Raw genomic sequence first — 13,969 nt, forward strand, 5'->3', positions numbered from 1 at the left:
CAGAGGATCAAAATTGATGCACAGCCCCTCACATCCATCTATAGATAATATGAAATGATCATACAATGTCTTTGACTTCGACAATGAACACAAATAAGATAACAATCGTAAAACCACCTGAACTCTTGCATTGGTACGCAAGTGAAAGTAAAACTACAAGGTTGAAGAGTTTTACAAGAGAGTGAGTTCAAGTTTCGGTCGATTAGGCTGAGGCTCTACTACCTCCATGTGAATCCTCACTGTTTGCAAGACACTGTAAGATAAACTTCCGTCCATCTTAACAATCTTCTGCTTCTCCTCATCTACATACCAGTCACCAGCTCCTTTCTCACCCTTTGCTGTTAAGTAAACAGGGCCTTCAATTCCATACCTGCATAAATCATAACAATATTCATCGTAAGAACACAGAATGCTAATAGCCATTAGCCAATCCTTTGGTTGGAACACTTCGCATGTAAAATACCAATTGAATCATTTTTCGTGTGGTGGCTAGGGAAGTAATAGGAAAAGATGGAGAACATGGTAGATAGTATTTGTAGCTACACTTGCTACAAATGCTAATGACTTATATTATGGTAGTGTAAATAGGAAAAAAATGGAGAACGTACTTCGGGACGAATACTATAAAACCATTGGATCTTATCTTCACTACTCTCGCCTCTGCATCTGTGGGTCTGCAACATAAAACACAATTATCTTAGTCTTTAGTTTTTACCAGTCTATGCCTTTAGAATCAAGTACAATTCATAAAAGAAAGACCATCCATACCGGTTTCTGAAGTAAATAAGAGTGTGCAGCTCTACTGAAGCTCGACTTGCCATTTGGGCATTCCTATGCCGATAGTTCAAATCTGAAAGAAGCCAATGAATTAGAATACTCCGGTGTAGTAGTAAAAGAAAATCATCATCCAGGATCTTTAAGTAAACAAAAATGAACAGTTGAGTTTTAGACATGTTCTCCATATTGTCAAATCAAGAAGGGATAAAGTTACAAATTTAGTTAGAGCACTCAAAATGCTAGAAAAGAATAAACCCTTGAATAATCCACAGAGGGTAAATAAACTCTTACTATCAGCAACGCTAGTAAGTTGAGGTCTGTCTTGGAACACTGTTGGAAGCTTGTATATTCCTAATGATGCGGCAAGTAACCTATGCACAAAGACATCTAGAACCAGGGAAAAAAACAAGTTTATGGAATCTAGCAAGTGAAAACAAAGGAAAGACACAGAGCAATTTTCACTTACCAGCATATCTCCGGATAGGGGATGTAAAGTGAGTGTACAGGGGTGCTGCAAGCCCATAATGATGATATTCTGGAGGAGTGAGATCCCCACTACAGAAGTAGACAGCCTGAGTAGTAACACATATAAAATGTTCAATATGGTGATATCCTGTGAAAATCACCAGCAATATAACTACTCAGTCATGACGGAAGCATTACCTGTGTCATGCACCTAGTTGCCAATATCCTGATCAGCTTATTGAAATATGGATCCTCACCCTGAAAAATTACGATTTTGTTAGTCACAACGAGAAAGAAAGATTATATATATTCAACGACCACTTAAAAGTGGCAGTTGCAATTAATCATGAATAGAATAGAACCCAGGAGGTACTCAGAATGGCAAGAAGTGCCTGCAATCACGACGGTGCAGACAGAAAAAAAAACTCACCACTGCTCGGTCCAATGAATCAGCTAGAGCTTTAGATGAAGAGACATCTAAAGTAAGCCCAATAGCTGCAGCAGTACGCAAAAGTGGTTCAAGCATTTCTCTTGTTGGAGTAGGATGACGCCTACATGAATAACCAAACCAGAGCACAATGAATTACTACTATTGATAATCAAAATGAACAGAAGAAACAACAAATGCCTAAACACGTCCTCAACAACTACTTGGGATCCCATCACTTTCATTATGCTAAATATGCACAACATACCTAATTTGACCATAAATACGAACACAATGGTAAACAATTCATGTAGCCAATATAGCAGTATAAACATCTTTAGAAACAATTGATAAAGCTAATTTGGTCACATCTAAAAAAAATTGAATTCAGTTTTACGCAGAGAAACCATTCAAAACAGACAGAATGATTGCTATCTTTGAGAACCAGACTACCAATGTAAGAGAAAGCCATTAAACCTTCAAGAACTATAGCAAACTTTACCTTAATAGTGAACAAGAAGGGAATAGTTTAAGGATTTGTCCAGCGACTGAAACATTTGCAGCAAGCATGAACTCCTCAACCATTTGGTTTGCTTCGCGAATCTGATACATACCTATGCAAAATATGGAGTCATGGTGACGAATAACAAACAGATGTATCAATGGAATACATCTTTCAATCTTTCAATAAGATAAATGTTGTTGTACTTCATGGGTGTTTGGATGACAAAGACTATCGTTCATATTCATCATGAAGAAGCAAATTTTGCTCAGAAAACATACCAATGTCAAGAGGATCATGAGTCTCGGTATCAATCTGAAATTTGACTTCCGCAGAAGCAAGAGTTAAGGCTCCCCTATCGATACGTCTTTGCCTCATTATCTACAGGTTTCAAAAAAGCAAAAAACAGGTCAAAATAATGTATTCTTTCTATGATTTCTGGACCATCAAACAACATGTGCGAGCAGGTGCTTCAACCTTTGCCAAAGTATTCATGTTCCTCAAATCTGTAGTCAGGGAGTCTGTCAATCGGCTGCCAGAAAATAATTATATTTGTCAATCTTTGAGCATCATGTAAAGATGGAATCTCAAACAACTCTACAATTACAAATAATATAAAATAAAATTATTAGACAGGTTAATTTTCTGAATAAGAAGAGCAATTATTTTTCAACAAATATTGTTACCATTTTTCCCACTGTCAAACTAGAGGACATGAAATGTATGAATTTTATTAAACAAAGGTAAGCTGCTAAGCAAACAAGCCACTGCCCTCTAAATCTATGGTGACAAAAAGAATGTACCTGTCATCCATCCGAGCCTGAGCTTCAACATAGGACAATGCTGCAGATGACTTGATTATACTCTTTGTGAATCTCGTTGAGATAATCTCGGCATCAGGGCTCATTTCCTAAATATATGAATTATATTCTTAAGCAAACCGTTTACCACCTTGCTAATACATCTCGCAGTAAAAATTGAAAATGGATAAAGCATACCCAAATAACCGAGAATGCAAGCCTTTCCACATCAGCTCTAAGCGAGCAAATATCTGCAAGTGAAACCGTGTTTCATGAGTGTTCACGAGTTTATTGAAATTCAACACAAAGGGAATGTATTCTGTAAGCAGATACAACCTTCAGTTAGAGGCTTGGGAAGCATGTCAATACGACGCTCAACAAGGTATACAGATGTGCCTCTTTTTGATGCCTCATCATCCAAAGGAGTACCAGGGTGAACAAAATTTGTTACATCAGCAATGTCTATAATCATGGTCAAGGATACGCTTTATAAATTCACTCCCAGGATATGAAGAGAAGACATAGGAACTAGCTAAAATTTTTAAAGAGATGAATACTAAAAAACATAAAACAGACAACCTAAAATACACTTTTGGCACTGGATAATTATGATAAATCAAACTATAATGCAAAATGGTAACAGGAGCCATTGCTTTGGTTAATATACACCACAAAGTGATTTGTAACTCATTGACTCATGACATGTCCTAAATTCTGTTGAGTCTAGGATACGGACTCCAAGTTCAAAGTTCCCATTTGGAAGCGATGTACAGTGTAGTGCATCATCAATATCCTTGCAACCTGTTAGCACCACAAACAAGTCAAGCTGCTTGAAGACATCTACCAGCAAAACCTGGAAGATATTTAAATTGGCTAAATCATACAGGATCAAATGAGTAGAGAGCTTTAGCTACATACCCGGAGGGTCCACACTAAAGACAAGCAAATGCCGTAAGTCCTGCCTAACAGGATTGGATATGTCTTCAGAAGATACAGACCAGGGTAAGGGTGGCAAGCATGCCAGAACTTGAGAAGAGAACGGCGAGTAGTCAACATCATTCTCTATCAACACAACCTGCAGCATCCACAAGAAAAAGTATTGATGTTATTTCCAATTATCAATGTCAATCACTTCCCCGATTAAAACGAAAACCAATATACTTTTCCTACTCTTGCCCTCCAATCCTATTCCCAACTAGAACGGAGTTCAGTAATTTAATATAATGTCATTACCTCTGTTTCAGTTTCCCTGTCACCTATCTTGCCTATTAGTCGTACATAATGACCAGAAGGATATCGAGATTGACAGTCCCAGGAATCAACTGCCACTACTATCCTCATATCCAAAAGGTTCTGCAGCTGTCGAGTATTAATGCGAATCTTGGGAATTCTGCGATCTTTAGAGACAAATAAAGCATGCACCGTTCCACCACTCCCAGCAGGTAGTGACATTGGTTCAAGAGATCCACAATAGCTGCATGATTTCATGCAAATTAGGAACCGTCATCCAGAAACCACAGCTTGAAACAGACTCTAAGAGTAAGATAAGATTAAGGGAAATCAAAGCATAATTGGACAGACAAGACACAGAAGAGTATCATAGATAATCGTCCAGTCACATATGTAGCCACCAAAAACAAACAAGAAGATCAGGGTGATAAAGTAATGAACTCACGAGTGCCAATTTCTACGGATAACACCGACTACACGGCCTGATGGACGAGCAGGGGTAGCATTTTTATCCCCCAAAGTTTCCTGGGATAAATTTGAGCTTCTAGGAGCATCATCGGCACTGTTGGGAGCCAAATGAACAGTATCGTCCTCTTCATCCTCTGCATTCGAATTTGATATGTGAGAGAAAGATAGGTTTAACACAAATTAATGCAAGCAGATAAGTAGTCTTAAGTACATGTAGATACTAAAAAGAAACCTTCTTCAGCTATAGATAATGCCTTTTCCTCTTGCCATTGATCGCGAGGCAAGAGCTCGACCGCAACAATATCACCATCGAAAGCCCTGTTCATGTTGCTGCGCCCGTAGATAATTATCTCTTCGCCAATGCTCTCGCTTCCAACATAAGCTTCGAAAGGATTGAAACGATTGACACGGAGTTTTCCTTGGTGATATATTCCACGATGTAAGCCAGCAGTAATCTCAGACATGGGTTTATGCTGCAGGCAGGAAAAAGAACAAAATTGGAGACAATATTTGTTTGATGGCAGTATCTAGTAACGGAAATCTGAGACTGAGAAACAAGTATGTTAACTCCTTTACCTCTTGGTATATAAGTTTCCTCTTCGAAGGTCTAGAATCATCAGCATCTTCCATAGTTACGTCTTCGTTGGTTGGTTGGGCAAGCAGATCCAGCAATTCAGGTTGTCCAAGTGATTTAACAAAAGCCTCAACTGATACAGACACATTCATTAATTTTTCAACGTCAGATAGCAAAACACACAAACCGCCATGCAAAACCGAGCTTTGATATCTGGATGCTGAAATGCTGAAAGTAAGTCAACATGAAAAATACAAATGATTAACATACTTGTCTCTGCAGATATTCCCTCTTCAATGGCCTTCCGTTTATTTTCCCTGTCATTAGTTACAAGCAATACCTGAGATGTATCTCCTAGATGCTTCTGGTACCATAGAGTAGCAACACGAATAGCTGAATTCCAGAAAAAATTATAAAAGTTGTAAAATATTTTCTAAGAATTGATACATCATCAAGGAAGTAACAAGATGTTAGCAAACAAAGAAGGTGATTAAATAGTAAATAAAAACCTCTATCGTTATGGTCATTGGCACTCTCTTTCTCCATGGCCTGCACATAAGTATCCCTGTGGAGAGTTACTAGAGTTTTAGTAAAGGTGAGAGAAAACAATGATAGAACACAGGAAAAAAGTGTTTACGGCTTAGTAAGTTCCAGCGATCATAAAGTGAGCATCTAATCAATATAATAAGCAGCATTTCCTTAATCTATTTTCTTTTGTTCACCTAAAATCTGAAGAATCTAAAAGCTCAAAGCTCGAATAGCATCTTACTTGTGGACATGATTGGAGAAAACATAGAACTGTCTCGCTGGATTGCTGCAGAGAGCTCTGATTCTGTTGTAAACAGATCTGTTCCTGTTCTTAACCTCGTCCAGCACCACAGATAGAACAACAACATTGTCTATAGCCTGGTTTTCCAATAAATCAATCTACCAAAACAAAACACCATACATTAATCAACACCCACAAGACACAATACAGTACGAAGCTCAAAAATGTTAAGCTCATAATCAATCAAAAGCAAAATTACTTGGTGAAGAACGACGTTGGTGTCAACAACAATAATCTTAGGGGAAGACAAACGAGCAGCTGAAGTATCACATGACTTGCAAGAAAAAGCTCCACAGTATATGTCATCTCGTAGATAAACCTCTCTTACTTGCTGTCGCAGACACCAAAGAGCAAAAAAGTTACAATAACGAACAAAACTAGAAAAATCAAACTGGGAAGGAAGAAGAAGCATAGAGAGATTGAAGAGGGACCTTTTGGACTCTTCCTCCTCTTGTTTTCTTATTGAAAACTTTGCTCTGCAACATCTTCAATTTCGTTTTCGATTTCGCCGGTGAAGGTGAAAGTTTCAGTCGTCAGAACGGAGACGGAGAAGCTTCTTTTCAAAAGCCTTTTAAACCTAAGCCAAAGCGACTCCCTAAATTTTCAGTTTGAAGCTCCCCTTGTTCGTTTCTTGTAAACGAAACGACGTCGGCTTAAACCGGTTTGGTTAACTTTTTCACTAACCCGCTCAATTTGATTAAACCGAAGTGAACACACCAAACCCGGTTATTCTTGATGGGCAAAAAAAAAACACTTTATTAACAACAACAAAAAAAACAACTCTAATAGAAATAAATCAATTTTTACAATATAATGTACTTAGATCATACCTTAATCTTAGAGCAATTTTTTTTATTAGTGATATTACTCAAATTTTGTGTATCTGAGGGGTGGTTATTTGATTACCTGTTCGAGTTTTTGAATTGAGACATATAAAACTTATCTAGGTAATTTTTATTTTTAGGTCGGGTTCAGATATTATAGTTTATTATAGATGTTTTGGTAATTTTAATTTAAAAATAATTGATATTTTTAAATTTTAATTATAATATTAGATAATTAGATTACATAAAAACTAAAAATAATTAAAAAGTTATATATAGTTATATTGTGGGTATACGTTTGATCATCAGTTCGGTTAAGTTTTCGGATTTAAAAGATTAAAACATGTTTGGGTATTTTTTTTAGTGTTCGAATTAGATTTGGTTCAGGTATTTTAAATCGGTTTGGTTTGGATTTTTATATTTGGAATATTTTGTCCGGTCTGGTTGATAGCAAAAGATGTTTAGGTCCGACTGGTTGAGAATATTGTCGTCTTTTCACAATTCTAAAATTTTCGAAACAATAATATTTGTGTTACAAAGACCTATTAACGCATTGGCTCGGCTCGGCCGAATAAGTTAAGTTGGGAACACGAGTATCCTTATACCGCAGCCTCGTACAAAGCTTAGCATATCGACACAACTAACTAGTGATTGATCCCTTACTCGGAAGTTTAGAGTTGGATCACACAATATCTTCTAGATTTGTATTTTTCCTCGAAAAATAATAAAAAATAATAATTGTTAGAACTTTTGAAGATTCAAAAGCAAAACGCGTTATTATTATTGGACACACTAGGGTGTGACTTGACTTGTGAGTGCAAGAGAAGGAGGCGGAGGAAGAAACTCGCCGGACACGGAGATCCCTAAACCGCAGCCTCAGACCAAAGCTTCGTATAATTTATCTTCCATCGTTGACTTCACCCTCAGGTTAAAATTCCAAAACCCTCCTTCTCCTCTTATCTCTCTCTCTTTTATATTCGATTATTGAATGGATCGTCCTCCTCCTCCTCTGTTTTTTTAGATCATCATCATTTATCTCTGGTCTTTGTTCGGATTCTCCATAATTGATCCGGACCATGCCATCAAGATGTTGTTCCCTCCGCCATCTATTCTTCTTACTACTGATACTCTCTCCATGGACGCCTTCTTGCGGCGGCGCTTCCGGCGACGTGTTGTATCCCATCGCCTTAACTCGTGCCGGCAGCAGATCTTTACAATCCTTTAGGTGAGTTTCTTCCTTCCTCTACATGACTTAGTATTTGATTTTGATGGGACTAGTGACTTAGGTTTGATTAATTTTTTGGTGGTTTGTAATCTTTTGATTTATTCTCTGTGTGGTTTACTGGTTGTGATGTTATCTGTTTTTCTAATCAGTGAACCTACAAAGCGAACAGAGCCAAATACAAACCTTGTTGTTGATCGCGATGGGAAAGTGTCTTTAAAGCAGCAAGCACCAGATAAAACAATATGGTCCTTTTCAACAGGATCCCCATGGCATTCGTTATATCAGGCTCCTCTAAGTGCTAATACACAAAACACTCCTCTCATAATAGTAGATTATAAGAACAGCTCAACGGATGCTACAACTGTCCATGGCTATCATAACTGGGTATGAAAAAGAAAAACAAATGACTTTGAGAATACTCATTGCTGGCTCGACGTTTAGATATATTTATGTGTTTGACACATTTTCTTGTTGAATTGCAGACAGTTCGGGACTTTTTTAGACAGAAGCCACTTGTAACGGATGATGGTGTGACTCTTAGGTCAGAAACAACTACTGCCTATTTGATTGATGGTGAATCAGGGAGGCTAATCCATGTTTACAAATCAACCCATTCTTCTGAAGATACTAAAATGATTAATGCTCTGGTGAAGCCAACTAGCAATGTAGATCTTGTGAAGCTACCTCTTCTTATCAGGCGAACAGATTCCAAACTAGAGCATTTTGGTAATACCACTGGAAAGCTTGTCTGGAATCTTACGGTTTCTCACTTCAGAGCTGCTTTTCTATGTGATCCAGTTTACAATTCAGGCTATGAGCTCGGTCCTAGAGTCCAAACTGGAATCTTTATGCCATTGCCATGTGGATCACAAATTGACGTTCCTGGCCCTGAACTTGTTATTAGAGTGCATCATGATCACTCAATGAAAGTGAAAATGCTACCCTCCCCCTCCCAAAATCACTTCGAAAGTGAAAACAACATAATGCCTTCTGGAATAGCCCTAGAATCAAGGAAGTTACAAGAGCAACATGGGCAAAAATATACCTATGTGTTTGGAAAAGTTTTTGAATGGTCGCCCGTGAAGTTCTTGGTTCCTTTAGTGCTTCTGGGTGTTGTTGTCTCTATTTTCATTAAAAGGTTTTCGTCGAGGGGGAGTGAATTTAGTTCGAAATCTGGACCTTCCAAAAAGAAAAAGAATCGTAAATCAGGGAAGGATACAAATGGGCAGAAAGATAGGCAGTCAGTTCCTCGTGGCCAGGATCAGTTCGAGCTCATTGAAGGTGGTCAAATGTTACTAGGCTTCAATAGCTTTCCAAGTGGTGCAACTGATGGGCGAAAGATTGGTAAGTTGTTTGTGTCAAGTAAAGAAATTGCAAAGGGAAGTAACGGAACAGTGGTGTTTGATGGTATTTACGAAGGTCGGCCTGTAGCTGTAAAACGCCTTGTTCGATCTCATCATGAGGTTGCTTTCAAAGAGATTCAAAACCTCATTGCATCAGACCAGCACTCAAACATCATTCGGTGGTATGGTGTGGAGTATGATCAAGATTTTGTATACCTTTCTCTAGAGCGTTGCACTTGCAGTTTGGATGATCTAATCAAATCCTATTTAGAGTTTTCTATGACACAAATATTGAGAAACAACGAATCTGCTGAAGCGGTACCTACATATAAGATCCAACTGGATTCATTGGAGGGAGCTATCAAAGGAAACAGTTTTTGGAAATTTGGAGGCCACCCGTCACCTCTCATGCTTAAACTAATGAGGTTAATTTGGGATTTGTGCTTTCTTATCTATGTCATAATATTCTTAGATTAAGAGTTGTTTCATTTGAACATCAAAGGTAGCAACTAGATGGTTTTGATAAGTCTAGGCTATGTGGTATTGTAAATGCTAGACTAAATTGAACCTTGTTTGCTAATGTACTGTTTAAACTTACATTCTTTTGGTGTTGTTATGCAGGGATATAGTGAGTGGGGTTGTCCACTTACACGAATTGGGGATAGTTCATCGAGATCTGAAGCCACAAAATGTGTTAATTAGTAAAGAGATGACTGCAAAGCTTTCTGATATGGGCATTAGCAAACGTATGTCTAGAGATATGTCATCGTTGGGTCAACTAGCCACCGGTAAGTTCTTTTTTCTTATCTTTGTTTGATCCGCATGTTCGATGCAACACAAAATTAACACTAGAGAAAAAACTGCATGATGGCATAAGTTGGTAAGATGAACTCATGTTAGTGTTTGAACGCATTGTATGATTGTTGGTTGAATATGTGATTATGCTTATGAAAAGAGTTTCAACCACTTTTTCAAAATATATTCTTTGAAAATACAGGTTCTGGTAGTTCGGGTTGGCAAGCACCAGAGCAGCTAGTACAAGGTCGTCAAACTCGTGCAGTGGACATGTTCAGTTTAGGTTGTGTCATCTTTTACACTATAACTGGTTGTAAGCATCCATTTGGAGATGATCTTGAACGTGATGTCAATATTGTGAAGAACAAAGTTGACCTATTTCTAGTAGAACACGTTCCAGAAGCTTCAGACCTCATATCCCGTTTGTTGAACCCAAACCCTGATTTACGGTAAAGCTACTTTCCTCTCTGATGATTTAACATTCGCTCAACATAAACCTAATCTCTTATGTGTTGCTTGCTATTTGCAGTCCCAGTGCATCCGAAGTGCTGGTCCATCCTATGTTTTGGGACTCAGAGACGAGACTGTCGTTTCTTCGGGATGCTAGTGACCGAGTTGAGCTTGAAAATAGAGAAGTTGATTCTGAAATCTTGAGAGCAATGGAGAGTACAGCTCCAGTGGCTATAGGAGGCAAATGGGACGAAAAACTAGAACCTGTTTTCATCACAAACATCGGTCGCTACAGACGTTACAAATATGATAGCATTCGTGACTTGTTACGAGTTATTAGGAACAAACTGAACCATTATCGAGAACTTCCTCCAGAAATCCAGGTTCATCTTATTATAATTGAATCCCTCAAACACTTTTACTAACACTAGCGTAAAACTGATTACTTTGATATTCTTTCATGTCTTAGGAACTCGTCGGAACAGTTCCAGAAGGATTCGATGAGTACTTTGCCATACGGTTCCCGAAATTGTTGATTGAAGTGTACAGAGTCATCTCTCTGCACTGCAAGGAAGAAGAAGTATTCAGAAAGTACTTCAAAAGCAACATCATCTAAACAAAGACCGTTTCGCTTCCAGCACTTAATTATTGTATGTTTGTTCTTGTACGCAGTAGTACATAAGTTAACTTCTATCTAAATGTTTTAGCGTATAGCTCAAACTGCAACATGTAGTACTTATGTATATAAGAAGTATTTTTCAAGTGACGTATTCAGCAACGAAATAAGATTCAAACATTTGTTCACACATTAGTTACAGCAAATTTGCATACAATAGTGTTAAAGGTCGCTCCTTGGACTAGACTCAAGTTGTGACATTTATTGTGTCTCTGATGCTGAAAAGCTTGAACCTTTCGACGTCTTGTCTATATTATGTGGAGCCATTGACAAGATTATGGCTTCGTCTTCTTCGCTTTCTTCTGTGCCTCGCGATGACCATATCGTCCGTCTCATTCTAGACCAGAAATCAGCGTCTTGAGCTTTGGAAACTTTTCGATGGGCTTCGTCTTTTCCTGGGTTTATTCATTCTCGTTTTACTTACCGTGCTCTGTTTCATACTGGTAAGCAGAGAGATCAAGAGGCTTCTTTTGAAGATCTGTTAAAAACTTTGGAAAAGAATCTTTCCATGATGGAACCTACAGTTCCTCTCGCTTGGAGATGTTCCCCTGTTTCTTTTGTCAGTTCTGTAGCAAGAAGCAAATTCTCCATCAGAAGTCTATCCTTGATAAAAGCGGATTGGTTTCGGTGCAACAGCTTGGAGATGATTTGATATAAAACATTGCAGCAAGAAATAGGCCTATACTGACAAAACATAGCTAAAGATACAAACAAGTAGCCTTTCATCTTCTTCTTCACAGCAAATCAACGAAGTTTGCTGGCAGCTCCTCAACGTCCACATTGTAGAATTTCTGAATATCAGACAGCATTATCTCATCGTCAACAGTCACAAAGTTAATTGCAACAGTACCCTTTCTCCCGAATTTTTCACTTCTTCCGATACGGTGAAGGTAGTCCTCCGGCTGAACTGGGAGGTCATAATTAATGACCAGAGAGACTTGCTGCAGCACATCAATACCAGTACCACGATCCAAGAGATCGTTTGTGATGAGAATACCAGATGAAGACATAAATTCTCTCATGGTGATGTCTATTGTGTTTCGGTCCATGTCGTTATTAATTGCCGAGATTGTGTGGTCAAGGTTTCTCATTTTGTCTGTGAGCCACTTAACCTTACGACGAGTGTTGACGAAGATGACACTCTTAGTGATAGTGATAGGTAGAATCTCATAAAGATCGCAGAGAGTCTCGAGCTTCCACTCTTCTTTCACCACATTCACGTAGAATTGGTTGATACCTTCAAGTGTGATCAGCTCATCAGGTTTCAGCAAGATTCTCATCACTGGTTTGCTCATGAATTTCCTTGTCATATTAAGAGCTTCTGGTGGCAGCTTTTCTGAGAATACTCCAACCTGAGTCTTAGGTGGGAGAAACTGGAATATGGCATAGATCTGCAAATTCCACCATATTTAACCAAGTCATATATATTGATGATCAGAGTTTAATTACAACCATATATACTAAGGGATACAATACCCAAACTTGGTGGTAAAGGTAAAGACAAACCTGATCCCTGAGACCAAGAGAGAGCATTTCATCAGCTTCATCAAGGACAAACATCGTTATACAATCATAATGAAGATATCGTCTTCGCAACAAGTTAAACACATGACCAGGAGTTCCAACCACAACATGAACATTAGTAGGCTTGACAATGCCCTGATCATCAACATTAGCCTTGACCATGCCCTGATCATCACGGCTTATAACTGGACCAACACAGGCGTGAACCTTGACGCCAAGGTGATCGCCAAGGGCAAGCATGACCTTGTCGATCTGCTGAGAAAGCTCCCTGGTGGGAGCCAAAACGAGAGCCTGGCACTGGAAAAAGGTATAGTCAAGCTGCTGCAAGATGCCAGAGCAGAAAGTGGCGATTTTTCCAGTACTAGGCACAGCCTGGTGGATCACATCAAGACCCTTGGAAAAGGGTACGATTCCTCTTTGCTGAATAGGACAAGGCTTTTCGAAACCGTAAGCATAGATACCCTTAAGAAGATTATCTTGCAAGCCCATGGCATCAAAGCTCTCATGGACCTCATCATATGAAGTGAAGAACTCATCATCATCTTCCTCCTCCTCGACTACTTCATTCAGCCAGCTCAGGTCATCAAATTGTGGAGCAGAGCCTGCCATACTGGAGCAGCTTTAAGTAGAAGATATTTTTGAACCGCTGGAGAGGAAGAACCAAAATCTGGATTAGGGTTTCGTAACTTTTGATGAAAGCAAGATATACATAAATGCAGTTGAATCCTGATATTCTAATGAATGAACCAGGGGAACAAAAAGGAAGCTTTGGGATTGTCTCTAGTGAATGCCGATAAAATTAATAATTCTACGTTAATTGGATTATTAATCAACTGTCTACAATTTATTAATCGACCAAACAACAACATTAGAAATAAACCACGAAAGAGTGCAAAGTGGACTATCTAATCTTATTTGGAAAATATCTTCACCCATCAATAACCTCAAAACTACTTTGCACGACTATGATGGGAACCAAACATCGACCAAGTCAAAGATGGATTGATTAATGGGTAGATAACTTCATTAATACTAACTAAGATCGAAACAGCCTGTAAAC

At 38.5% G+C, this 13,969-nt stretch overlaps 3 protein-coding genes across 3 annotated transcripts; 1 reads left to right on the forward strand and 2 right to left on the reverse strand.

The window, feature by feature from the left end:
- Positions 1–13: 13 nt before the first annotated feature.
- Positions 14–6,641, reverse strand: LOC17890786 (exosome complex exonuclease RRP44 homolog A). Its single transcript, XM_006300094.2, has 24 exons — positions 6,504–6,641; positions 6,272–6,403; positions 6,013–6,170; positions 5,753–5,808; positions 5,514–5,636; positions 5,246–5,376; positions 4,902–5,142; positions 4,647–4,803; positions 4,205–4,445; positions 3,890–4,046; positions 3,704–3,772; positions 3,308–3,433; positions 3,170–3,222; positions 2,975–3,081; positions 2,649–2,703; positions 2,453–2,552; positions 2,172–2,283; positions 1,673–1,793; positions 1,441–1,500; positions 1,244–1,349; positions 1,069–1,164; positions 769–850; positions 609–674; positions 14–370 (listed from the first exon to the last, which is right to left on the reverse strand). Exons 1-24 carry the CDS (start codon positions 6,555–6,557, stop codon positions 172–174), a joined length of 2,802 nt encoding a protein of 933 aa, XP_006300156.1. The 5' UTR covers positions 6,558–6,641; the 3' UTR covers positions 14–171.
- A 968-nt stretch (positions 6,642–7,609) lies between these two features.
- On the forward strand, positions 7,610–11,513 carry LOC17893525 (serine/threonine-protein kinase/endoribonuclease IRE1a). The gene is made up of 8 exons (XM_023785454.1): positions 7,610–7,823; positions 7,918–8,121; positions 8,271–8,505; positions 8,604–9,889; positions 10,086–10,252; positions 10,462–10,708; positions 10,789–11,092; positions 11,179–11,513. Exons 2-8 carry the CDS (start codon positions 7,973–7,975, stop codon positions 11,323–11,325), a joined length of 2,535 nt encoding a protein of 844 aa, XP_023641222.1. The 5' UTR covers positions 7,610–7,823; positions 7,918–7,972; the 3' UTR covers positions 11,326–11,513.
- Positions 11,453–13,656, reverse strand: LOC17891458 (eukaryotic initiation factor 4A-2). The gene is made up of 2 exons (XM_006300176.2): positions 12,892–13,656; positions 11,453–12,776 (listed from the first exon to the last, which is right to left on the reverse strand). The coding sequence occupies exons 1-2, from the start codon at positions 13,516–13,518 to the stop codon at positions 12,120–12,122; spliced, it is 1,284 nt and encodes a 427-aa protein (XP_006300238.1). The 5' UTR covers positions 13,519–13,656; the 3' UTR covers positions 11,453–12,119.
- Between the last annotated feature and the right edge of the window lie 313 nt (positions 13,657–13,969).

The sequence above is a fragment of the Capsella rubella genome, unplaced genomic scaffold (genome assembly GCF_000375325.1).
Source record: "Capsella rubella cultivar Monte Gargano unplaced genomic scaffold, Caprub1_0 scaffold_3, whole genome shotgun sequence".
NCBI lineage: Eukaryota > Viridiplantae > Streptophyta > Magnoliopsida > Brassicales > Brassicaceae > Capsella > Capsella rubella.